The 25789-nt window shown below is 50.8% G+C and overlaps 2 protein-coding genes across 2 annotated transcripts; one reads left to right on the forward strand and one right to left on the reverse strand.

Annotated features, from left to right (window-relative positions):
• The first annotated feature begins 19324 nt into the window (after window positions 1-19324).
• Window positions 19325-22385, forward strand: LOC125539579 (Tetratricopeptide repeat (TPR)-like superfamily protein). Its single transcript, XM_048703067.2, has one exon. The coding sequence runs from the start codon at window positions 19484-19486 to the stop codon at window positions 21884-21886; it is 2403 nt and encodes an 800-aa protein (XP_048559024.1). The 5' UTR covers window positions 19325-19483; the 3' UTR covers window positions 21887-22385.
• A 295-nt stretch (window positions 22386-22680) lies between these two features.
• Window positions 22681-25741, reverse strand: TRM9 (RNA-binding (RRM/RBD/RNP motifs) family protein). Its single transcript, XM_048703068.2, has 6 exons — window positions 24931-25741; window positions 24751-24837; window positions 24077-24202; window positions 23614-23898; window positions 23230-23295; window positions 22681-23139 (listed from the first exon to the last, which is right to left on the reverse strand). The coding sequence occupies exons 1-6, from the start codon at window positions 25351-25353 to the stop codon at window positions 23080-23082; spliced, it is 1047 nt and encodes a 348-aa protein (XP_048559025.1). The 5' UTR covers window positions 25354-25741; the 3' UTR covers window positions 22681-23079.
• Window positions 25742-25789: the final 48 nt, after the last annotated feature.

Here is a 25789-nt window from a genome sequence, read left to right on the forward strand (position 1 = left end):
AAAGTCCTTCTCCTCTCCCGTGGTGCTTGGCGAAGCCCTGCAGGATTGCCACGCTCCTCCACCACCACCACGCCGTTGTGCTGCTGCTGGATGGAGTCTTCCTCAACCTCTCCCTCTCTCCTTGCTGGATCAAGGCATGGGAGACGTCACCGGGCTGTACGTGTGTTGAACGCGGAGGTGCCATGCGTTCGGCACTTGATCATCGGTGATTTGGATCACGACGAGTACGACTCCATCAACCCCGTTCACTTGAACGCTTCCGCTTAGCGATCTACAAGGGTATGTAGATGCACTCTCCTTCCCCTTGTTTCTGGTCTCTCCATAGATAGATCTTGGTGACACGTAGGAAAATTTTGAATTTCTGCTACGTTTCCCAACAGTGGCATCATGAGCTAGGTCTATTGCGTAGATTCTATGCACGAGTAGAACACAAAGTAGTTGTGGGCGTTGATTTTGTTCAATATGCTTGCCGTTACTAGTCTTATCTTGATTCGGCAGCATCGTGGGATGAAGCGGCCCGGACCGACCTTACACGTACTCTTACGTGAGACTGGTTCCACCGACTGACATGCACTAGATGCATAAGGTGGCTAGCGGGTGTCTGTCTCTCCCACTTTAGTCGGATCGGATTCGATGAAAAGGGTCCTTATGAAGGGTAAATAGCAATTGGCATATCACGTTGTGGTCTTTGCGTAGGTAAGAAACGTTCTTGCTAGAAACCCATAGCAGCCACGTAAAACATGCAAACAACAATTAGAGGACGTCTAACTTATTTTTGCAGGGTATGCTATGTGATGTGATATGGCCAAAAGGATGTGATGAATGATATATGTGATGTATGAGATTGATCATGTTCTTGTCAAGGGAATCACGACTTGCATGTCGATGACGAGACAACTTCAAGAAGACACGATGATGGAGATCATGGTGTCATACCGGTGACAAGATGATCATGGAGCCCCAAGATGGAGATCAAAGGAGCTATATGATATTGGCCATATCATGTCACTATTATTTGATTGCATATGATGTTTATCATATTTATACATCTTATTTGCTTAGAACGACGGTAGTAAATAAGATGATCCCTCATTAAAATTTCAAGAAGTGTTCTCCCCTAACTGTGCACCGTTGCTACAGTTCGTCGTTTCGAAGCACGCCGTGATGATCGGGTGTGATAGATCCTTACGTTCACATACAACGGGTGTAAGACAGTTTTACACATGCAAAACACTTAGGGTTAACTTGACGAGCCTAGCATGTACAGACATGGCCTCGGAACACAGAAGACCGAAAGGTCGAGCATGAGTCGTATAGAAGATACGATCAACATAAAGATGTTCACCGACGTTGACTAGTCCGTCTCACGTGATGATCGGACACGGCCTAGTTGACTCGGATCATGTAATCACTTAGATGACTAGAGGGATGTCTATCTGAGTGGGAGTTCATAAGATGAACTTAATTATCCTGAACATAGTCAAAAGGATTTTGCAAATTATGTCGTAGCTCGCGCTTTAGTTCTACTGTTTAGTTATGTTCCTAGAGAAAAATTAGTTGAAAGTTGATAGTAGCAATTATGCGGACTAGGTTCGTAAACTGAGGATTGTCCTCATTGCTTCTTAGAAGGCTTATGTCCTTAATGCACCGCTCAGTGTGCTGAACCTCGAACGTTGTCTGTGGATGTTGCGAACATCTGACATACACGTTTTGATAACTACATGATAGTTCAGTTAAACGGTTTAGAGTTGAGGCACCAAAGACGTTTTGAAACGTCACGAAACATATAAGATGTTTTGAGGGCTGAAATTGGGATTTCAGGCTCGTGCCCACGTCAAGAGGTATAAGACCTCCGACGATTTTCTTAGCCTGCAAACTAAGGGAGAAAAGCTCAATTGTTGAGCTTGTGCTCAGATTGTCTGAGTACAACAATCACTTGAATCAAGTGGGAGTTAATCTTCCAGATGAGATAGTGATGTTTCTCCGAAGTCATTACCACCAAGCTGCTAGAGCTTCGTGATGAACTATAATATATCAAGGACATATATGATGATCCTTGAGATATTCGCGATGTTTGACACCGCAAAAGTAGAAATCAAGAAGGAGCATCAATTGTTGATGGTTGGTGAAACCACTAGTTTCAAGAAGGGTAAGGGCAAGAAAGGGATACTTCATGGAACAACAATTTAGCTGCTGCTCTAGTGAAGAAACCCAAAGTTGAACCCAAACCCGAGACTATGTGCTTCTGTAATAAGGGGAACAGCCACTGGAGCAGAATTACCCTAGATACTTGGTAGATGAGAAGGCTGGCAAGGTCGATAGAAGTATATTGGATATACATTGTGTTGATGTGTACTTTACTAGTACTCCTAGTAGCACCAGGGTATTAGATACCGGTTCGGTTGCTAAGTGTTAGTAACTCGAAATAAAAGCTACGGAATAAACGGAGACTAGCTAAAGGTGAGCTGACGATATGTGTTGGAAATGTTTCCAATGTTGATATGATCAAGCATTGCACGCTCCCTCTACCATCGAGATTGGTGTTTGCGTTGAGCATAGACATGATTGAATTATGTCTATCGCAATACGGTTATTCATTTAAGGAGAATAATGGTTACTCTGTTTATTTGAATAATACCTTCAATGGTCTTACACCTAAAATGAATTGTTTGTTGAATCTCGATCGTAGTGATACACATGTTCATGCCAAAAGATAGTAATGATAGTACCACCTACTTGTGGCACTGCCACTTAAGTCATATCGGTATAAAACGCATGAAGAAGCTCCATGTTGATGGATCTTTGGACTCACTCATTTTTGAAAAGTTTGAGACATGCGAACCATGTCTGTTGGTGTATATGCATGAAGAAACTCCATGCAAATGGACCGTTTGAACTCACTTGATTTTGGATCACTTGAGACATGCAAATCATAACACATGGGCAAGATGACTGAAAGCCTCTTTTTCAGTAAAATGGAACTAGAAAGCAACTTGTTGGAAGTAATACATTTTGATGTGTGCAGTCCAATGAGTGCTGAGGCGTGTAGTGGATATCGTTATGTTCTTACTTCACAGATGATTTGAGTAGATGTTGAGTATATTTACTTGATGAATCACGTGTCTGAATTATTGAAAGGTTCAAGTAATTTCAGGGTGAAGTTGAAAGATCGTCGTGACAAGAGGATAAAATATCTATGATATGATCATAGAGATGAATATCTGAATCACGAGTTTGGCACAGAATAAGACATTGTGGAAATTGTTTCACAACTGATACAGCCTGGAACACCATAGTGTGATGGTGTGTCCGAACATCATAACTGCACCCTATTGGATATGATGCATACCATGATGTCTCTTATCGAATTACCACGATAGTTTATGGGTTAGGCATTAGAGACAACCACATTCACTTTAAATAGGGCACCACGTAATTCCGATGAGATGACACCGTATGAACTATGGTTTAGAGAAACCTAAGCTGTCATTTCTTAAAAGTTTGGGACTGCGACGCTTATGTGAAAAAGTTTCAGGCTGATAAGCTTGAACCTAAAGCGGATAAATGCATCTTCATAGGACACCCGAAACAGTTGGGTATACCTCATGTCTCAGATTCGAAAGCAATAAGGGATTGTTTCTAGAATCAGGTCCTTTCTCGAGGAAAAGTTTCTCTCAAAAGAATTGAGTGGGAGGATGGTGGAGACTTGATGAGGTTATTGAACCGTTACTTCAACTAGTGTGTGGCAGGGCACAGGAAGTTGTTCCTGTGGCACCTACACCAATTGAAGTGGAAGCTTATGATATTGATCATGAGACTTCGGATCAAGTCACTCCCAAACCTCGTGGGATGACAAGGATGCGCACTACTTCAGAGTGGTACGTAATCCTGTCTTGGAAGTCATGTTGCTAGACAACAATGAACCTACGAGCTATGGAGAAGCGATGGTGGGCCTGGATTCCGATAAATGGCTCGAGGCCATATAATCCGAGAGAGGATCCATATATGAAAACAAAGTGTAGACTTTGGAAGAACTACTTGATGGTCGTAAGGCTGTTAGGTACATATGGATTTTAAAAGGAAGACGGACAATGATGGTAAGTATCACCGTTAAGAAAGCTCGACTTGTCGTTAAGATGTTTTCCGACAAGTTCAAGGAGTTGACTACGGTGAGACTTTCTCACTCGTAGCGATGCTAAGAGTCTGTTGGAATTATATTAGCATTACTGCATTATTTATGAAATCTTGCAGATAGGATGTCAAAACATTGTTTCCTCGACGATTTTCTTGAGGAAAGGTTGTATGTGATACAACCGGAAGGTTTTGTCGATCCTGAAAGATGCTAATAAGTATGCAAAGCTCCAGCAATCCTTCTGAGGACTGGAGTAAGCATCTCGGAGTTGGAATGTATGCTTTGATGAGATGATCAAAGATTTTGGGTGTATACAAAGTTTATGAGAAACTGGTATTTCCAAAGAAGTGAGTGGGAGCACTATAGAATTTCTGATGAGTATATGTTGTTGACATATTGTTGATCAGAAATGACGTAGAATTTCTGGAAAGCATATAGGGATATTTGGAAAGTGTTTTTCAATGAAAACCTGGATTAAGCTATTTGAGCATTGAGCATCAAGATCTATAAGGATAGATCAAAACGCTTAATAGTACTTTCAAATGAGCACATGCCCTAACGTGATCTTGAAGGTGTTCAAGATGGATCAGTCAAAGAAGGAGTTCTTGCCTGAGTTGTAAGGTATGAAGTTAAGACTTAAAGCTCGACCGCGGCAGAATAGAGAGAAAGGACGAAGGTCGTCCCCTATGCTTAAGACATAGGCTCTACAGTATGCTATGCTGTGTACCACACCTAAAGTGTGCCTTGCCATGAGTCAGTCAAGGGGTACCAGAGTGATCCAAGAATGGATCACAGGACAGCGGTCAAAGTTATCCTTAGTAACTAATGGACTAAGGAATTTTCTCGATTATGGAGGTGGTAAAAGAGTTCGTCGTAAAGGGTTACGCCGATGCAAACTTTGACACTAATCCAGATTATTTTGAGTAGTAGACTGGATTCGTATAGTAGAACAGTTATTTGGAATAAGCTCCAAATAGAACGTGGTAGCTACATCTAGGAGATGACATAGAGATTTGTAAAGCACACACGGATCTGAAAGGTTCAGACCCGTTGACTAAAACCTCTCTCACAAGCAACATGATCAAACCTAGAACTCATTGAGTGTTAATCACATAGTGATGTGAACTAGACTACTGACTCTAGTAAACTCTTGGGTGTTAGTCACATGGCGATGTGACCTGTGAGTGTTAATTACATGGCGATGTGAACTAGATTATTGACTCTAGTGCAAGTGGGAGACTGTTGGAAATATGCCCTAGAGGCAATAATAAATTAGTTATTATTATATTTCCTTGTTCATGATAATCGTTTATTATCCATGCTATAATTGTATTGATAGGAAACTCAGATACATGTGTGGATACATAGACAACACCATGTCCCTAGTAAGCCTCTAGTTGACTAGCTCGTTGATCAATAGATGGTTACGGTTTCCTAACCATGGACATTGGATGTCGTTGATAACGGGATCACATCATTAGGAGAATGATGTGATGGACAAGACCCAATCCTAAGCATAGCACTAGATCGTGTAGTTCGTATGCTATAGCTTTTCTAATGTCAAGTATCATTTTCTTAGACCATGAGATTGTGCAACTCCCGGATACCGTAGGAATGCTTTGGGTGTATCAAATGTCACAATGTAACTGGGTGACTATAAAGGTGCATTACAGGTATCTCTGAAAGTGTCTGTTGGGTTGGCACGAATCGAGACTGGGATTTGTCACTCCGTGTAAGCGGAGAGGTATCTCTGGGCCCACTCGGTAGGACATCATCATATGCGCAATGTGACCAAGGAGTTGATCACGAGATGATGTGTTACGGAACGAGTAAAGAGACTTGCCGGTAACGAGATTGAACAAGGTATCGGTATACCGACGATCAAATCTCGGGCAAGTAACATACCGATAGACAAAGGGAATTGTATACGGGATTGATTAAGTCCTTGACATCGTGGTTCATCCGATGAGATCATCGTGGAACATGTAGGAGCCAACATGGGTATCCAGATCCCGCTGTTGGTTATTGACCGGAGAACGTCTCGGTCATGTCTGCATGTCTCCCGAACCCGTAGGGTCTACACACTTAAGGTTCGATGACGCTACGGTTATAAAGGAAGTTTGTATGTGGTTACCGAATGTTGTTCGGAGTCCCGGATGAGATCCCGGACGTCACGAGGAGTTCCGGAATGGTCCGGAGGTAAAGAATTATATATAGGAAGTGCTGTTTCGGCCATCGGGACAAGTTTCGGGGTTATCGGTATTGTACCGGGACCACCGGAGGGGTCCCGGGGGCCCACCGGGTGGGGCCACCTGTCCCGGGGGGGCCACATGGGGTGTAAGGGGTGCGCCTTGGCCTAGATGGGCCAAGGGCACCAACCCCAAAAGCCCATGCGCCTAGGGTTCCACATAAGGGAAGAGTCCCAATGGTGGAAGGCACCTCTAGGTGCCTTTGGGGGAAGGGAAACCTCCCCTTGGCTGCCGCACCTAGGAGATTAGATCTCCTAGGCTGGCGCACCACCCCCCTTGTCCCTCCTCTATATAGTGGGGGAGAGGAGGGACTTGAGACACCCCTTATGCCTTTGGTGCAGCCCCTCCCTCTCTCCTAAAGTCCTTCTCCTCTCCCGTGGTGCTTGGCGAAGCCCTGCAGGATTGCCACGCTCCTCCACCACCACCACGCCATTGTGCTGCTGCTGGATGGAGTCTTCCTCAACCTCTCCCTCTCTCCTTGCTGGATCAAGGCATGGGAGACGTCACCGGGATGTACGTGTGTTGAACGCGGAGGTGCCGTGCGTTCGGCACTTGATCATCGGTGATTTGGATCACGACGAGTACGACTCCATCAACCCCGTTCACTTGAACGCTTCCGCTTAGCGATCTACAAGCGTATGTAGATGCACTCTCCTTCCCCTCGTTGCTGGTCTCTCCATAGATAGATCTTGGTGACACGTAGGAAAATTTTGAATTTCTGCTACGTTCCCCAACAGATTGATCCTGAGTGGATCCGACGCTTGTTACCTTTGAAGACTGTGCTTCTTCCAGACGGTTAGGCATCATGGTCTAGAGCATCCAAGAGGAATTCTGGATCGCCGAGTGACCAAGTTTGTGAAGGTTTGGAAGTCGCCTGAAGACTTACCACGAGTGACTGGACGAGGTCTGTGTGACCTTAGTTCAAGGAGAATACGGTGAGGACTGGGTGTCTTGGACTAAGTGTCCTTGACTGGGTGTCCGGGACTGTGTGTCCTCGAGTTTAAATACTTAGCTGCTCCAACCAGACGTACAACTGAGACAGCAGTTGGAACTGGTCTACCAAATCATTGTCTTCACCGAGCTTACTGGTTCTATTTCCTCAACTCTTTCATTTCCTTATAACTGTGTTGTATGTTTGTTCATATCTGTGTTTGAAGACTTTGACTGAAGACTTTCTCAATTTCCTCGGTTCAATTTCTTCAGTCTGTTTGTCTTCATCCTGTGTTATCCTGTGATTACGCTTCCTGTATTCTGTGACTGTCTTCATTTCATCATGATGACTATGCTTGTATTCTGTTGTGTTTACTTTTGAGTACTTATTCCGCTGCTAGTAGTTCTTCGCTAAGGAATTTCCTCACCAGCAAATTCCTCGGTGAAGAATTTCGTAAAAATCGTCTATTCACCCCCCTCTAGTCGATATAACGCACTTTCAGCAACGCGTTGCTCGCCCGATGCTGCGAATCAGAGATAATCAGAGATGTGTTCCTGCGTGGGTGTTGATGGTGTGATCCCTTCCTGCTTGCATCAATGCAGCCGCAGCCATGGCGGGATTGCAATAGCAGGGTTGCCGATGCGGCAGAGTAGCATCATGCGGCGTCGGCGACGGTCCTCCCGGTTCCCAATTGTGGTGGTTGGTGGTGCTCGCCATGGGTTTGACGGCCTCTGCTCTGCTAGTGACGAACTAGGAAGAAAGGGGAAAAGAGAGAAAGCGAGTGGAGTCGCTAGGAGATAAGTCGCCCTATAAGGACATCTCTAATCGAATATGCCCTATAACTTCTCAAATGCTCCTCCCTTAACTCCTCAAAATGAGAAAAATAGAAAGTGTCCGGACCTAATCGAACGCCTATATTTGACTTTCTAATATTGTTTTAGTAATTCTTTCATCTTTTGTGACATATATTTCAAACAATTGCATGGTAGTTGAATAATTATTCTAATGATTTAAATGCATAATATGCAACAATTCAACTACAGACACACATATGGTTCATCCAATCGAACAATTCAAATTAAAACATGCATATATTTCATCCAGGAGCCACCAAATCGACCAAGTTTATCCAAAAATATGTAGTGGACCAAGCCCTAGTAATGGTGCAACACAAATGGCTTGTCTCCACCCTTCTTGTTGGGTTGCGTGTATAGCTCTTGGATGATAGGCACATAGTCTGTTATTTGCACACCACTCACTGACGCAATGTTGACTTGATCAACACAACTGGACCATCGGTTGCATTGCTCTTGTATCACACCCCACCGGTGAGCAACAGAGCCTTGCCTCGTTGAGTGTGGCAGGAATGAATGGTCACAATGTTGGAGTAGTAGTCTTCAGTCCTACTCCAAAACTTCTCCTTCATTTGATAAGTACCAACCAAGGCATCAAGCAAGACATTCATCTAAGCACGGCACAAAAACAATGTCCTCTTGGGCATCAAGGAATCTTCGCCAAACCTTGTACATGTGTTAGTGACCAATAATTTAGTCGAGCCTATAGTCTAACTAGACTTCAAAACCATTGGTTTTCCATAGGGTTTTCTGCTTTTTGACATGTCACAACAAAATCAACCATCAGTGACCCAAGAAACCGGGAGGCAGCTATCAAAGAAGCCAAATCAAACCTACAAGCTCCCGCAATGCATGAAAACTTTTTTATTTCTAACACCGATTACAACTCTCAGCAGTCAGCACCACACACACCCACACGACGTTTACACCCTGGACGCCTTACTATTGACGGGAAAATCACCTTTCACTAAAATAATATTTTGAATTAATAAGACACCAAAACGTCAAATTTGAGATTTGATCAATGGTGTCTCGGATGCCACCTCTCTGCTGACTATCCAACCACTGGTTGGTTTTCTGCGACAGGAGAAATCTTTAATTTTTGTTTGGGAAACTTCAAATCTATTCATCTTCAATCATGACAGTATAAATATCAAAAAATAAATAAAAGAAATGCATCTAGACTCGTAGACCACTTAGCGAAGACTACAAGCACTAAAGCGAGCCAAAGGCGCCGCAGTCATCACCCCTTCCTCACCGGAGCCAGGCAAAACTTGTTATAGTTGACGGTCAAAAAGTTATCGTTCTAAGGCCCTATAGAACCAGCGCACCAGAATAGTAATTGCCACCAATGAAGAGAATTGTATATAGGAAGGATCCAACCTAAAAACACACAAACATAGACGAATGAAGACCGAATCCGAGCAGTGTTGGCGTTCTGGGAACGGGGGTCCCCAGACTTGCCTGCCTGCGGCCTGCGGCGTGGCTCAAAGGGGGGCCCAGCATGGCCCATCTTCACCAACAAAAACCAAAGACCCTCGCGAGGGGCCAAGCCTCGCGGGGCGGACGACACGGAGTTTCCTCAGGCACGGCCTCATCAGGCTGGCTTGCGAGGAGGCGGAGAGATCAAGGCGGGGTACCTCACGAGGTGCCCGTGACGCAAGCCATGACGACCAAGGGCGCCAGGCGGGTGCCAGCCCGCGCAGTGTCCTCCTTTCCCCTTTGGTGCAAAGGGGGCAAGCGCAGCAGCGGAGTACCGAGGCATCAGGCAAAGGTTGCCATTTCGGTGCAACGAGACCAAGGCCAGGAGGACTGCAAGATGGAGGTCATCGTGGAGCCCAAGACGGCGTCAGGCGAAGACTACTTTTGTCAGGATAGCTGGTACTAGCTGTCCCCCTTCAAATTAGCCCGCCATTGTTGGCTCCCTTCCCGCTCGATATTTGGGAAAAGGACCAGGGCCTCTATAAATAGGACCAGCCACCCACAAGGTTGGAGGAGGTGAGAGGTTAGAGGAGAGAGGTGGAAAGAGATCGAGATAAACAATCGAGAAGAGAGAGAGAGAGAAGGGTGACTAAACTCCTCCCAGCAGTTCATCGCCCCAGCCAAGAATAGGCCCTCGCGAGGCTATTCTTCCTTGTATTGTTCATCATCATCAGCCCAAGAGGCAATCCACCACACCACACACTGGAGTAGGGTATTACACCACAACGGTGGCCCGAACCAGTATAAACCCTGTGTCTCTTGTGTTGTTCTTTCCATAACTTAGATCTCAGCGAGGCGGAAGGGTGCAGGTAGGTAGGAGGCAAAATCTCCGCGCGCATCCCAGTGTTCGAACCACAAGGGTCTGCCGGAACCCGAAATCCGACATTTGGCGCGCCAGGTAGGGGTGCGCCGGAATTCGTCTTCCACCACCCCATTCTCCTCCGACCATCGCGCCCATGTCTGACGCTCGTCGGGCCCGTGCCGAGCGCCGGGCCGCCCTCGCTTCCCGCGTCGCCCAGACGGCTCCTGTCGGTGGGCGTCCTCGTCGTTCCCCGTCACCTGCCGTCAACGCCGCCACCGGCCCGGCGGGGGACGAGCAGTAAGCATCGTCTCAGCATCCGTCCGTGCGGCAAGACGGCCGCACCGCAACTCCCTCGCTCACCCCAGCTGGTTCTTCGTCCCGCGCACTCCGCGCACCCATGGAGGCTCGAGCTGCGCTCATCGCGGCAAACGAGCTCCTGCGCTATCGTCCCGTCAACGACGTCTACGAAGAATGGCTCGACCGCGTTGCCGAGCTCGTCCGCGCCACAGGGGGCTCTCCTACGCCGTCCGTTCCGCTGCACCGCACCCCGCCCCGCGCGGGCGACGAAGCTCCGGCGGCGCCCCGGCCGCCTCCTCCTCAAGAAGGCGCCATGGCTCCAAGGCACGTGGTCCCTGGGCGGAACCCGCTCCGACAGGTGTCAGCGCGGCAAGATCAGAGCTGTCAAGAAGTCCCTCGCCCGCAAGAAGCTGCCCGGGCGCTCCGTGCTCCAGCACGTCGCGACCATGCTCCTGCTCCCGCACGTCAAGACCCCGCTCTGCTCCCAGCTGCAGCGCGAGGGGACATGCAAGACCAAGCTCTCCGTCACCCAAGGCCTCCCGTGGCCACAGCAGGCTGTCGTGCCTTCACCATCGAGCTACGCAGTGTTGCGTGGCCCGGCAAGTTCAAGCCAGACCTGCCTCCTCGTTACGACGGCACGGCTGACCCTGCGGAGTTCCTCCAGCTCTATGAGCTGGGCATCGAAACTGCCAACGGAGACAAGAAGATCATGGCGAACTGGTTTTCCATGGCGCTCAAGGAAGGGGCCCGCACCTGGCTCCTGAACCTGACTCCAGGCACGATCTCCTCCTGGGACGAGATGCGCACCCGCTTCATCGCCAACTTCCAAGGTACTCGCGACCGGCCACCCGCCGTGAGCGACATGCACCGCATCAAGCAACAACCCGGGGAGACCCTGCAGAAGTACATCCAGCGCTTCAACAACGCACGCCTCAAGATTCCCAAGGTGACTGAGGAGGCCATCATCTCAGCCTTCTCCGACGGCGTGTGCGATGTCAAGATGAAGGAGGAGCTGGCGATGCATGAAGACCTGTGCACTTTCTTGGAGCTGTTCAACTTGGCAACCAAGTGCGCCAGGGCTGAGGAAGGGCGTCTTTCCCTCCTTGAGCTGCCTGCCGAGACCCAGAAGAGAAGAAGCCCAAGGCAAAGGATGTGAAGCGCAAGGGGGCTGCCGTGCTCGCGGCAGAACCAGACACCAAGCGGGGCAGAGATCAGCCCGAACCTTCGAAGGGCAGCCGGTACTGTGTGTACCACGACCTCCACACCCACAACACCAACGAATATCAAGAGCTCCGAGCCGTGCGAGAAGGAAGGATCGGTCGTCGCCCCGACCGTGGTGATCGGGGCTACGGTCGAGGAGGAGGAAGGAACGCAGGATGCTGGGAAGACCATGGCCCGCGCCAAGGGTGGCGCGATCAACCTCGCGAGGATCGCTGGCAAGACCCGCCTCGCGAGGGAGACTGGAGGGATCAGCCTCGCGAGGATCGCCCGCAAGGCAACGCAGGCCTCCCCCCGCTGCCGCCGCAGCCAAGGAGAAACGAGGACCGCCAGCAGGACGAGGGGGCTGGGGGCTTCCAGGAGCCGCGCGTGATCGCCTGCATCCTGGGAGGGGCTCAAGCCCCAGCCTCTCAACGCATCTTCAAGCAGTTCGCCCGCGAAGTGAATGCGGTCCTCCCCAGGCTCGAAGCCACGCGCCCTCTCAGGTGGTCGGCGTGCGCCATCACGTTCAGCTCAGCAGATCAGCTCAAGTGTGCGGCTACAGCCGGAGTCCTCCCGATGCTTTGTTCCCCAATCATCAGCAACGTGGTGGTCACCAGGACCCTCATCGATGGCGGGGCAGGGCTCAACGTCCTGTCCGTGGAAACATTCAACAATCTCCAAGTGCCCTACAGTCAGCTTCAGCCAACCAAGCCTTTCTCCAGAATCACCGACGGCTCCACGGTCCCGATTGGGCAGGTCCGCCTCCCTGTCACCTTCGGGGCATGTGACAACTATCGCACCGAGCTCATCGACTTCGACGTCGCTCACATTCACCTGCCGTACAACACCATCCTTGGGTACCCAGCGCTGGCCAAGTTCATGGCCGTAACTCACCACGGCTACAACGTCCTCAAGATGCTAGGAAGTGGCGGAGTCATCATGGTGCCCTGTGAAGAGAAGGACGCGGTGTGTTCCCTGGAACGAGCCTTTCAGGCCGCGTCACTGGAAGACCTGGATCGCGGAAGCAGGAGGCTTCTCGAGACTGCCCCCAAGAAGAAGAAGACATCGTCCGGCCCAGCCCCTCAGGAGGCAGACCCCTCTGGGCCCGTGCTTGCCCAGGGGGAACCTCCTTCCATCGCATAGGAAAGCGCGCCCGGCGCCCTCCTCAGGCAGGGCTAGGAGGCTCTCCCCTGGAGGGCCACCGACCTAGCCAGGGTCACGAGGGAGGCGTTTGGGCACCACATGGAGGCGTGTTTCGAAGCACGTTTCCCTCAAGAATGAGCAAGGCAAGGAGAGCTAGACCCTCAGGAGTTCGCCAGCAAGGCCATTCAGGAGCTACAGGAGTCAAGAGTCATGAAAGGCGGCCGCCGCCTACCAGCAGTGGCTCCCCATCCAGGCGAGGATGGTGGGCTGCGCGTCTGCATCGACATACCAGGGCTCAGCCGAGTCGCCTCTCTGGAGCGCCTCTGGCCCTCGCGAGTGGGGCGCTGCGGAGGTCCACCCCACAGCTACGTTCGCATGCCTTACGGCTTGCCGAACGCGGCTGCCACGTACCAGTGCCTCATGAGGGGCGTCACGGAGGCACAAGAGGCTAGGCGTTCCGCAGCCCTGGCGGAGATGGAGATGGTCCGCGAGGAGCCGCCAGCGCCTCCGGAGCCTCCCGAGGCCCCTGGGCCTGGGGGCTCATGAGGATCGGCTTCCGCAGCCCACCGAGTCTGCTACACCAACACCCCTTCGTCCTCAACGTCATCAGGTGACATCTTTCAAGTTTCACTTCCAGCTGGGAGCGCCCCCCAGGGCTGCATTATTCCCAGGCCGCGTGGGTCCGCCCCTGCGGCGTGTATCCCTTTTATTTCATGTTGTTAGCTTACCTTATTGGGGGCGCCCCTCGGGCTGCATGATCCCCAAGTCGCTCGGGCCTGACCCAGTGATGTCTGCCTTCCCAGCATCTATTTAAATGAATCCACTCCTTCGCGGCTAATGTGCTTGACCTAGTTGCCCGCTCAACTGACGGAACTGCTCCCAAACGGCACGACGCTTGCGCATGGGTCCGTCCCTGCAACGCCGATAAACCTGAATGGCTGAGCTCTGGCCGCGGCAGCCCCTCATGGCGCCACCTCGTCAAGCCTTCAGTGCCTCATTACCCCTCGGAAGCAACCAACGGCTGACTGTCAATTGTCATGGAAACCCCTCATTCTTTCTCTGATGGGTCTACAGGATCTCTTAAAGGAGCTGCGTCAGGCGAGGCCCTTGCGGTGTCTCCTTCACTCTCATCCGCGCGAACCGCTTGCACGTTAAAGGGGGGTACCTGAGCATCGCGACTCAGGGCTCCTACTGGCTCTCCAGCCCTCACCCTCTGGCCCTGTCCACGGCATCGCGACCTGGCATACCAGCGACGGCTGAGACTCGCTCGAGGGTCGGGACCCGAGGACGTAGAGCAGAAAGGGGAGCAAGGGCGAGAGGGGAGGGACACACGAGGACCTCGCCGAGCAACCTCGCGCCTGCCGATGCACGGACCCAGCGACACACCAGAGAGCGGCCCCTGATTCTCGAGATAAGTCACCACCCGGAAGCGCCACCTACCGTGGCACCATCCCCGCACCTAATGCAATCCCGTGTTAGCGACGCCGCTCTCCTTTCTCACCGAACGACGGCTGCTTGAGCGCCAAAGGGGACCTCCTGAGCATCGCGACTCAGGGGCTCTTACCGGACTCCGGGTCGCTCACCTCCTGGCCTTGACCACGGCATCGCGACCTGGCATACCAGCGACGGCTGAAGCCGCCTTGGGACTGGGACCTATCGGCGCAGAGCACCAAGCCCTCGTGAGGTTTGAAAGGGAGGACTGAGCTAAGACGGAATGAGCAACTCGCACAATTCTACGACAAGGGTTATATTAACAAAACAGGATCACAGGCACCTTACAAGCCCCCACGGGACGCGTCTTTGATTCCTCGCAGGGAACAGATCCTAAAGGGACACTAACTACGCGCGCCCCTGCAAAAGACGCCATCATCAACAGTGGGCCGTCAAGCACCGGCGCCAACCCCATCCAGATCAGAGTCGGCGGCGGCCTGACGAGCCCGCCCTGCTCCAGGAGCGGCGCCGGCTCGGGGGCTCGTAGCTGTCATCGCTCGTCTCCGGAGTCGCGAAGAGCTCGTCGGAGTCGCTGGAACCTCCGACGCCTCCACCGCCTGAGGAGCCGCCAAGGGAGCGGTCGGCGGGCCCAGTCCTCGCCACAGTAGGGTCCCGGCCACCTCTCCCGGGGCAACACTCTAGCCGGCGCCCGTTCGCATCGAAGACCTTGAAGAACATCACCGAAGCACCGTCGTACTCCAAGTGGATCGCGAAGGCGCCTCTTGTCCTGCAAACCTGAGCGATTTCGCTCCAGCCCCGAGTCATGAAGACCTCGCCCGGGGCAATGACCGCGACCTCTGCCTCGGTCGCGAGGGTGCTGCAGCCTGCATGCTGCAGCCAAAGCTCCAGGAGTTCTCCCTGCGGGATGATGGAGGCGAAGAAGGGAGGAAGGCGAATCCAAGACTGAGGAGGCATGGCGACGTGGAGCACGAACTCTCGGGAGGAGCCCTCGGTGTGGACCCCAGGGGGGACGACCCACACCTTTGTGACCCGTCGGCGCCGACGGCGGCACCACCCGTGGCGATCAGCATCAGCTCCTTCAGGGCCCTCGATGTGGGCGTACAAGGGAAGCGGGAACCCCGGCGGTGCCCGCTCGCACCAAGGCCTCGACACCACCTGATGGGCCCCCTCGTCCGGGCCACGGAGGACGAGCCGTTTCTTCGGCGGAAGTGGGTCTGGTTCCTCTCGGGGAGCCTTTCCCTTCTCTGCCGTCGAGAACCGGCGGATCGGAGCCATCGCAGCAAGACGGAGCAAGGACCGGGAAGAAGGAGAAGCAAGGAGGGATGGACTGGAAGGGCGCGCGCCGTTCCGTACTTATGGCCGGCGAAGGCCAACCGCCGACCTCCACGATCGCAGGTAATCATGACCCACTTTGCATGCAGAAACTTGTCCAATCCATGCAGTTGCCGAGGCGCCATGGGGAAGTGGAGGCGCCCATGTCCAATCAACCGCCACGCGGCGCCCAAGGCCGCAGGCTGTTAGGGCCCGCGGCGCTTCGCTCTTGCCCTTCCGCCTCCCTGCACGGCCAAGTCCGGGCGCGCCTTGGGCCCGGGGGCTACTGTCGGCGTTCTGGGAACGGGGGTCCCCAGACTTGCCTGCCTGCAGCCTGCGGCGTGGCTCAAAGGGGGGCCCAGCATGGCCCATCTTCACCAACACAGACCCAAGACCCTCGCGAGGGGCCAAGCCTCGCGGGGCGGACGACACGGAGCTTCCTCAGGCACGGCCTCATCAGGCTGGCTCGCGAGGAGGCGGAGAGATCAAAGCGGGGTACCTCACGAGGTGCCCGTGATGCAAGCCATGACGACCAAGGGCGCCAAGCGGGTGCCAGCCCGCGCAGTGTCCTCCTTTCCCCTTTGGTGCAAAGGGGGCAAGCGCAGTCGCGGAGTACCGAGGCATCAGGCAAAGGTTGCCATTTCGGTGCAACGAGACCAAGGCCAGGAGGACTGCAAGACGGAGGTCATCGTGGAGCCCAAGACGGCGTCACCACCAGAGCTTTGTGCAGGCGAAGACTACTTTTGTCAGGATAGCTGGTACTAGCTGTCCCCCTTCAAATTAGCCCGCCATTGTTGGCTCCCTTCCCGCTCGATATTTGGGAAGAGGACCAGGGCCTCTATAAATAGGACCAGCCACCCACAAGGTTGGAGGAGGTGAGAGGTTAGAGGAGAGAGGTGGAAGGAGATCGAGATAAACAATCGAGAAGAGAGAGAGAGAGAGAGAGAGAGAGAGAGAGAAGGGTGACTGAACTCCTCCCAGCAGTTCATCGCCCCAGCCAAGAACAGGCCCTCGCGAGGCTGTTCTTCCTTGTATTGTTCATCATCATCAGCCCAAGAGGCAATCCACCACACCACACACTGGAGTAGGGTATTACACCACAACGGTGGCCCGAACCAGTATAAACCCTGTGTCTCTTGTGTTGTTCTTTCCATAGCTTAGATCTCAGTGAGGCGGAGGGGTGCAGGTAGGTAGGAGGCGAAATCTCCGCGCGCACCCCAGTGTTCGAACCTCAAGGGTCTGCCGGAACCCGAAATCCGACAAGCTGATCCACCAAAGTCAACCACCGATCAAATCCCGCGAGATCCGCCGGAGACACACCTCCTCACGCCCTCTGGCGATGCTAAACGCACCATGGGGAAGAGGCCTAGGCGAGGAGATCCTTATTCCATCTTCAATGAGCCACCATCGTCTCGTTTTTTAGAACAAGACACAAACTGTACCAAAACTGAAAAACACGTAAAAGGGGGCCCTCCCACCGAAAAGGCTCGAGATCCATCGCTCCCCCATGATCCTAAGGCCAAAGGAATGAGGCAGATCAGAGATACATCGACGGGAGACTAGAACCCTAGCTGTCTTTTCCCTTGGGAGGAGAGAAGAAATCGAAGCAGCACAAACATGAAATCGACAGAATCTGAGCATTCCACCTAAAAAATCAACATCCTTTATACTAGCAAGAATATACTCCCTCCATCCCAAAATAAGTGTCTTAATTTTATGCTAACTTTAGTATAAGTTGGACTAAAGTTGAGACATTTATTTTGAAACAGAGGGAGTACTACTTCAGCAAAAAAAAAATCAGTGTCAAAAGAATAGAACTTTCGGTAATGTTATCTGACGAATGTTAGCTGGGACGAGGATGGCAAATGAATGCTTTTTCCTGATAGTTTTAGTTGCTTCGTAAGATCAAACTGATTGTTTTAAACAAAAAATGTATTTTTATGATAAAACTGCCATGATGTTCTGGAGAAGTTGTTATCCCCTCACAACTGAAGCTGCCAATGAAATCATTCAAAGTGTCACCCCTTCCCAATGGACGTTCTAAAAGGGTCCAAAACTTTTTGTATGTGATAACGTGGCTTCCCATGAATCCCATCCTATAAGGGCATCCCCAACACTGATTCTTAAACTGTTCGCATACGTCTGGACCGCATGGTCTGGACGTATTGTGTCATCCAAAGCGGGCCGGTGTCGGTTCGCTGAGTGGCCCGAACGCACTTTCTCCCGCAAAATGAAAGCAGAGTTGGAGGGCTTTGCGGGAGTCCGAACAACAGCTACGTAGGACTCCGACAACCCCGGCCCACTAAATCCCCCCTTCGGTCTCATTTTCTTCCAATCCGCCCCTGCTTTGCATCAGCACGCCCCTCCTCTGATGTCGCAGCTATACCTCTTCGGTCGGCACACAGGCATCGCGGACCTCCGCAACCAGCACCCGCTCGCCTTTTAAGACGACACCCTTCACCCAGGACCCGTCCGTGGGCAAGTACACTCTGCCCCCCTTGTCGCCGTCATCCATGGCAGACACCACACACGGTAGGTGTTCGGTCAAATGACATTGAACTTATTTTCGAACTCCAAGTCATTGTTTTAGAGTACGAATGATGGAGGGATACTCGACCATGGCGGATGAGTTTTTGTGCGATGTGTGGTTGGCCGTATCCGCGGATTTCGTAGGCAGGAGCAGAGAAGGGCTCTTCTGGCAGCGCGTGCATGATTTGTTTCACGCGCGAAGCACATTGCGCCGTACAATATGCACATCATCCATGATCGCAATGTGATGTCGTTATCGTATCGATGGTACGCCATCCAGACCACAGTCACCAAGTTCTATGACACAGTTGATATGTTGGAGGCAAGGTGGCCATTGTGTGCGGCAGCCGAGGAGATCGTAAGTTTTGCTTCGTCTTGCTCAACTTGTTGATAGGTTCATTCATTCATTCAATGTTGTTCTACATATTGTGTAGCCCGCACACGCTATCGTTATGTACAACAGGATACAAGGATGGTCATTTACGCACATAGACTGTTGGATGAAATTCCAGGGGCAGTATGTGTGAGACGACATGATCGTTCATGAAAAACTTTTGAACATTCGGCTATTTTGTTGAATTTGAACTATTGTTTTACTTGACTTATTTGCATGCTATGTACGGATAATCTGTGCTATTTTTTATCCAAACATTGATGAAACCCACTGTGTTTGCATGAATTTCGTCCAGTTAGTTGAATCCGGCTTGAAATGTTTGCGTGCAGCATTCGATGGCCGATGGCCAGCTCCCTCGTGTCCGTGTACTGGTCTCATGTTCGTGAACGGATGCCATAGCAAATTTACGGATCAACATTGAAGATGCCCTAATGAAATTAAAGAAGAAAAGAATATACTCCCTCAGTCCCATAATGTAAAATCTTTTTTAAGTCAAAAAACGCCTTACATCTTGTGACGGAGGGAGCAGATGCACCATGCATGGACTGTCAAAAAAAGAAAGCGGGTTTTGCGAGTACGCTTCTGCCGTCGATGCGTCTGTGGCTGGCCCTCCTCGCCGCTCGACCCGGCACGAGGCACAGCTCACAGTCACAGTCACAGGGGATGAGGAGATGAGCGAGAGCTGCTAGGAGGAGCGACACCACCCCATGGCTCCTCCTCAGTGCGCCGTCTCGTCGCCGCCCGCCCCCACCAATGCCGCCAATGCCGCCGGCGGAGGCAAGGGCAGGACGCAGCTGGCGGTGGCGCAGGTGAAGAAGCTCTGCAAGCAGGGGCGGCTCGAGCAGGCGCGGCGGCTGCTGCTGGACGCGCTGCCGCGCCCGCCGCCGACGCTGCTCTGCAACGTGCTCCTCATCGCCTACGTCGCCGCCGCGCTCCCGGACCACGCGCTCCGCCTCTACGCGCTCCTCAACCACGCCGCGCGCCCCGCGCCCCGCTCCGACCACTACACCTACTCGTGCGCGCTCACCGCCTGCGCCCGCTCCCGCCGCCTGCGCCTCGGGAGGTCCGTACACGCGCACCTCCTCCGCCGCGCTCGCTCGCTCCCGGACACCGCCGTCCTCCGCAACTCGCTGCTCAACCTCTACGCCTCCTGCGCGAGGTACCGCCACGGCGGCGTCGACGTCGTCCGCAGGCTGTTCGACGCAATGCCCAAGAAGAACGTCGTTTCGTGGAACACCCTCTTTGGCTGGTACGTCAAGACGGGGCGTCCCGATGAAGCCCTGGAGATGTTCGTGCGCATGCTGGAGGACGGCGTTAGGCCCACGCCGGTCAGCTTCGTGAACGTCTTCCCGGCGGCGGGGAGCGGCGATCCCAGCTGGCCATTCTTGCTCTATGGTTTGCTGATAAAGCATGGGGTGGAGTATGTCAATGATCTCTTTGTTGTCAGCTCGGCGATCGGCATGTTCTCTGAGATTGGCGATGTGCAGACAGCTCGGATGGTGTTTGACCGTGCTGCCAAGAAGAACATTGAGGTTTGGAACACGATGATCACTGGGTACGTGCAGAATGGGCAGTTTTCTGAAGCCATGGATCTCTTTATCCAGATACTGGGGTCTAAAGAGGTTCCGTCGGATGTTGTGACTTTCTTGTCAGCCGTCACAGCGGCGTCGCAGTCACAAGATGTCAGGTTGGGTCAGCAACTGCATGGCTACTTGATGAAAGGAATGCACAGCACACTGCCTGTGATACTGGGTAATGCGCTTGTCGTGATGTACTCGAGATGCGGCAATGTTCAGACTGCATTTGAACTGTTCGATCGGTTGCCAGAGAAGGACATTGTTTCCTGGAACACCATGATCACTGCTTTTGTGCAAAATGATTTTGACTTGGAGGGCCTGTTGCTCGTTTATCAGATGCAGAAATCAGGTTTCATTCCTGATACGGTGACATTGACTGCAGTGCTGTCTGCAGCATCAAATACAGGAGACCTTCAGATTGGTAAACAGTCGCATGGGTATCTCATCAGACATGGCATTGAGGGCGAGGGCTTGGAGAGCTATCTAATAGACATGTACTCCAAGTCTGGCCGCATAGACATGGCTCAGAGAGTGTTTGATGGCTATGGGAATAACAGAGATGAAGTCACTTGGAATGCCATGATAGCAGGGTACACGCAGAGTGGCCAGCCTGAACAGGCAGTCTTAGCATTCCGGGCGATGATCGAGGCAGGTGTGGAACCTACTTCAGTGACACTTGCTTCAGTGCTTCCTGCTTGTGACCCCGTTGGAGGGGGTGTATGTGCAGGGAAGCAGATACATTGTTTTGCTCTGCGCCACTCCTTGGATACCAATGTCTTTGTAGGCACAGCTCTTGTTGATATGTACTCCAAGTGCGGGGAGATTTCTGCAGCAGAGAATGTCTTTGGTGGCATGACTGACAAGAGCACTGTCACCTACACGACAATGATCTCTGGTCTTGGCCAGCACGGTTTCGGCGAGAGAGCACTATCCCTCTTCTACTTGATGCGAGACAAGGGGTTAAAGCCTGACGCCGTGACCTTCCTGGCAACCATTTCAGCATGTAATTACTCTGGACTCGTCGATGAAGGTCTTTCTTTGTACAGGTCAATGGAAACATTTGGGCTTTTAGCTACCCCTCAGCACCACTGCTGTATCGTGGACTTGTTGGCTAAAGCCGGGAGGGTGGATGAAGCATACGACTTTGTAGAAAGCCTGGCTGAGGATGGGAACTTCATCGCCATCTGGGGATCGCTTCTGGCATCCTGCAAAGCGCAAGGCAAGATGGAGTTGGCAGCATGGGCGACTGAGAAGGTGCTCAACATTGAGAAGCAGTATGGTCATGCAGGCTACAATGTTTTGCTGTCGCAGCTATTTGCTGCTGAAGGTAACTGGAGTAGCGCTGATAGTCTGAGAAAGGAGATGAGATTGAGGGGGGTGAGGAAAGAGGTGGGTTCTAGTTGGATCAAAGTCCAGACTGCAGCATTGCAGGACAGATCTGTGGAGAGGAACCAAAAGCAAAATTTCCCCGAAAATGAGCATGTGTTCTCGATGCTGGATGGGGATGCTTGCAGTACAGACGCAATCATTTAACAGTTTAAGTACTTATGGCACGGATAGATTGCAGATTTGTTGATACCTGGAGATTAGCAGGTGTCGATTAGCTCATACTGTCACGGATCGAACTCCTGCTGCCTGCAGTTGTCATGATTTGCCTTCTCCCAGAATACAACTCCTTTGGAGTCTTTGACTGGATGAAACATGAAACCCCAGCCTGCAGGCGAGGCCGCCATGGTGAAAAGGGGAGCAAGTGTGCCGAGACAACATCGCATGCTTCCATCGGAAATGAAACAAGTTGAGATCAATATAGGCATCCATCAGAGATGAAACAAGATGTTGAGATCGAGACCATGAACCACTGGGTGAAGAACCAGCTGCAGCGTGGACAGCATTAATTCTGAGACCTGACATGTGAGTACGCCACTGTGAATGAAGTGTACATCAAATTTTTGTTCATACTTGTTGCTACCGAGACGCTGTAAACATTCATGTAAAATGTCAATTAAAGAAAAGTATCACAAGGTTATACTTATACAGCCAATTTAATGATGTTTCTTCAGCATTCTAGATATGAATGTAATATCTTCAATTAAGATCACATGATTACCCAGCTTGCACTCTGCACTCTGTACTAAAATATTTGGAATCACTCAGATCAAGGTAGCAAATTACTACAAGCCTCAAACGTACAGCCTGAAGCATCCCCATGATATAGCTGCAGAACAGTAGCTCGAATCCGTCAACAAAACCAGCAAAAGAACTGAAACGCCAGGGATACACCAAAGCACTAAAGTTCAAATGAAACATTGAGCAAAAGAACCCAGCAGTGAAAGAATCATACTCCCTCTATTCCATAATTCTTGCCATGGTTTTAGTTGAAACCACGACAAGAATTAACAATATGAGAATAAAGGTGATCACTGTAGTTATACAAATACAACAAAAATATCGCAATTGGATAAATCGGGCCTCCGGGTGGCAAATTACATGCCTCATTTGAGAATTTCAGTCTCAAACTTAGTTCGCTACAAGATACAAAACTTGCTGGAATGGTGACATTATCTATTGGTTTGCTCAAGTATGCTTCAGCTGACTTTACTTAGTTGGAGTGGTTGTCCTATGAAACATCACCCACCAGATCACCAGCCTGTGATTGGTGATGATGAATTCGCCAATGGTGTAGCAGGTAATGTTCAAGATTTTATCCTTAATCCTATGTTGATATCTTACTTGCTCTGTGAATCACAAAATTGCCCATATTCACATTCACAAAGACCCATCCTCACCTGAAATTTTAATTCAGAAAGGGGGTGAGTAAACCAGCCACATCAAATACCTTATGGTGTGGTATATAGTGATGCAAATTGACAGCAGACCTTTCGTAAAGTGAAGGAAACCCGTCGCGAATTTCTTTTAATGACTTGACCAGCCACGTCATCAATCTACAAGGATCACATTACAACATTATACAATGTTGCATCATTTGGTATTAAATACAAGAGAAGAATTGGCAAAGACTTATTTATAAGGTTGATTTTTTATCCAACATATACATGATTCCTGTGAATAAAAATGAAGTTCAGTCGTTAATTTATGTACCTTGGCGGTTGAATTACTGTATGAGAAATGGTATGTTTAGAGCTGGAGTACGACAAGTTAACTATTTGGCACTTACAGAGATTACTAGCTAACTTGTGTATTCGTATTACTGTATGTTCAATGTTATGCTTAAAGGAGGAACAAAATACTGACTTAAATACCTTATGGTGTGGTATATAGTGATGCCAAGCATATCGACCTTCTCCAGACATGAGTAACATTGACCGAGGAGGTAGAAATACAGATTTCCGTATGCATTGTGGATCTTGGATGCTACCTTCATCAGTTCCACTGACCACACTTGGAGCACGCCAACTGCCTTTCGGGTATTGTCTGAACTCCATAATGCAAGGTCCAGCCAAAGAAAGACTAAAAATCATTTCTTCGAATGCTGAGTGTGTGTCTATGTGTGGAGACAAACCTACACCACAAGGATATTCATTTACCTGTAAGCACAATCAGGTTAATTCTATCATCAGTTGTCAACCGCTAATACTGTTAGTGATAGATAAGTAAGAAAAGAAATCCGTAATTAGACCGTGACCAAACCAACAACAGGAAATTTAAGCTACAGTTGCCACGTTCAGTGGAAACCAAAACAGTGGTAGGAACATGGAAACTTACCGTCAATTGATCCACCAGTTTTCCAGTACAATTCTTCACACCAGGGAATGTCACAATTTTTTCAAGGATTTTTGAAACAAAAGATGGCAATTCACCCAAAAACTGCTTCGAATCAACATTCCTGGTCTGTAAAGTCAACAAAACCTCGTTACAATGTAACTTTGAGCAGCCTTCACATCAAGGTTTGATGATTAAAGGTAAGGAGTGGCAAAGGAGATAGGAACTATGGAAAATTGTTCATGGTACATAAACCATCCTTTTGTACAGAAGAAGTTAAGTTGACTGCATATCATTTCACGGTGAAACTATGGAAAGTAGTTCTTGTTACATAAACAATCCCTATTCTTTTGTCCAATTTCCATTTTGTACACAAGGCTAAGGATAAGAATTTGCCAAAATGGCAGGCGAGCACTGATGCTACGGAGTTAACAATGGCAGGCAAAATGCAATTGACATTTCTTTTAGTGGGAACCTTTTTCATTTTGTACTGAAGAAAGAATTACTATATCCTTAGACAGTACATGAACTTATTGTACCAAATAAAAGAGTACAAACTTATTAGACAAAACAAGGTAACCAATAGATAGATAGAACTAACTAATTGCAAAAAGGCAAGCGTAGTCACAGAGGGAAGAACAATCTGGACGATCATATACTTACAAGATCGAACTTACTTCATACAGAAATTCATAACCGTAATGCTGAACTCGCCTTTTCGCCAACCTTTTCCACGGCCTACTGTCCACGGCTGCAAGAAGCTCCTGCAGAAGGGGCAAAATTACAGACGCTGCTCAACCCAAATTTATTAGCAGCAAGCAAGCCGCCAATGGACGCTGAGACTCCAGTTCACGGACCTGTTCCTCGGCGGCAGTGACGAACTCCTGGACCAAGTGAACGCCCGGGATGCCGAGCTCCGACGACGAGAGGGCCACCGGGGGAGCGGAGACGGCGACGGGGGCCTTGGGCGGGGCGGGCACCGAGTAGCGTATGTGCAGCACGCGGCCCGCGAGGCGGGCGCAGGGGCGCCCGTGGAGCGCGGCCATCGCGGCCCCCGCGGCGGCGGGCTCGCGGAACCGGACGATGACGCGCGCGCCGCTGTCGTCGGCGGCGCTGACCGCCTCGACCTCCCCGAAGGCGCCGAAGGCCGCGGCGACGTCGTCGTGGGTCAGCCCCACCGCCGGCCCGCAGTTGGCCACGTACAGGACGGCGCTGGGAGCAGGGAGCGCGGCGGCGTCCTCGGCCGTGGGCGGCGGGCGCGTGTACCCAGACTTGACCATCTGCGGTATCGCGTCGCGGCAGCCGGAGATCGAGTAGAGGGAGAGGGGAACGAGCACGCGAGCGGCAGTGGCGGCGCGGCGGGCAGTCGTGTCGCGGCTTTCCTTTTCCCCGCGCGACGGCCCAGTTTCGGCCGTTTTTGCTCAGGGTGTTACATAAACGGGAATTTCATACAGAACCTCATAAGTTCGCAAAAGTAGCACGAGAAATGGCTAGAGAACAGGGATAGTTCCCACATTCCAAACACAACCACGGAACTTCGACAAAATGCCTCAGAAGGGGAATTTCGGCTCTATTTGGATTGGAGCCCATGAATATCACTGGAAACCTTTCAGTTTCTGCAGGTATCAAGGAAAAACTCCCAAGGTTTCCGGACCCCAAGCGTATGCGAGCACCAAGGCAATGGCATTGCAACAGTGAGAGCAATGAACAGTTAAA

The sequence above is a fragment of the Triticum urartu genome, chromosome 2A (genome assembly GCF_056163025.1).
Source record: "Triticum urartu cultivar PI428250 chromosome 2A, HENAU_Tu73, whole genome shotgun sequence".
Classification (NCBI taxonomy): domain Eukaryota; kingdom Viridiplantae; phylum Streptophyta; class Magnoliopsida; order Poales; family Poaceae; genus Triticum; species Triticum urartu.

Excerpts from the sequence above, each read along its gene's own strand:
- LOC125539579 (XM_048703067.2), top strand. The coding sequence starts at position 19,484 with ATGGCTCCTCCTCAGTGCGCCGTCTCGTCGCCGCCCGCCCCCACCAAT.
- TRM9 (XM_048703068.2), bottom strand. The coding sequence starts at position 25,353 with ATGGTCAAGTCTGGGTACACGCGCCCGCCGCCCACGGCCGAGGACGCC. Across the intron at positions 23,899-24,076 it reads AACTGGTGGATCAATTGACG|GTAAATGAATATCCTTGTGG; the intron begins GTAAGTTTCCAT and ends TTGTGCTTACAG. Across the intron at positions 23,296-23,613 it reads ACTATATACCACACCATAAG|ATTGATGACGTGGCTGGTCA; the intron begins GTATTTAAGTCA and ends TGATCCTTGTAG.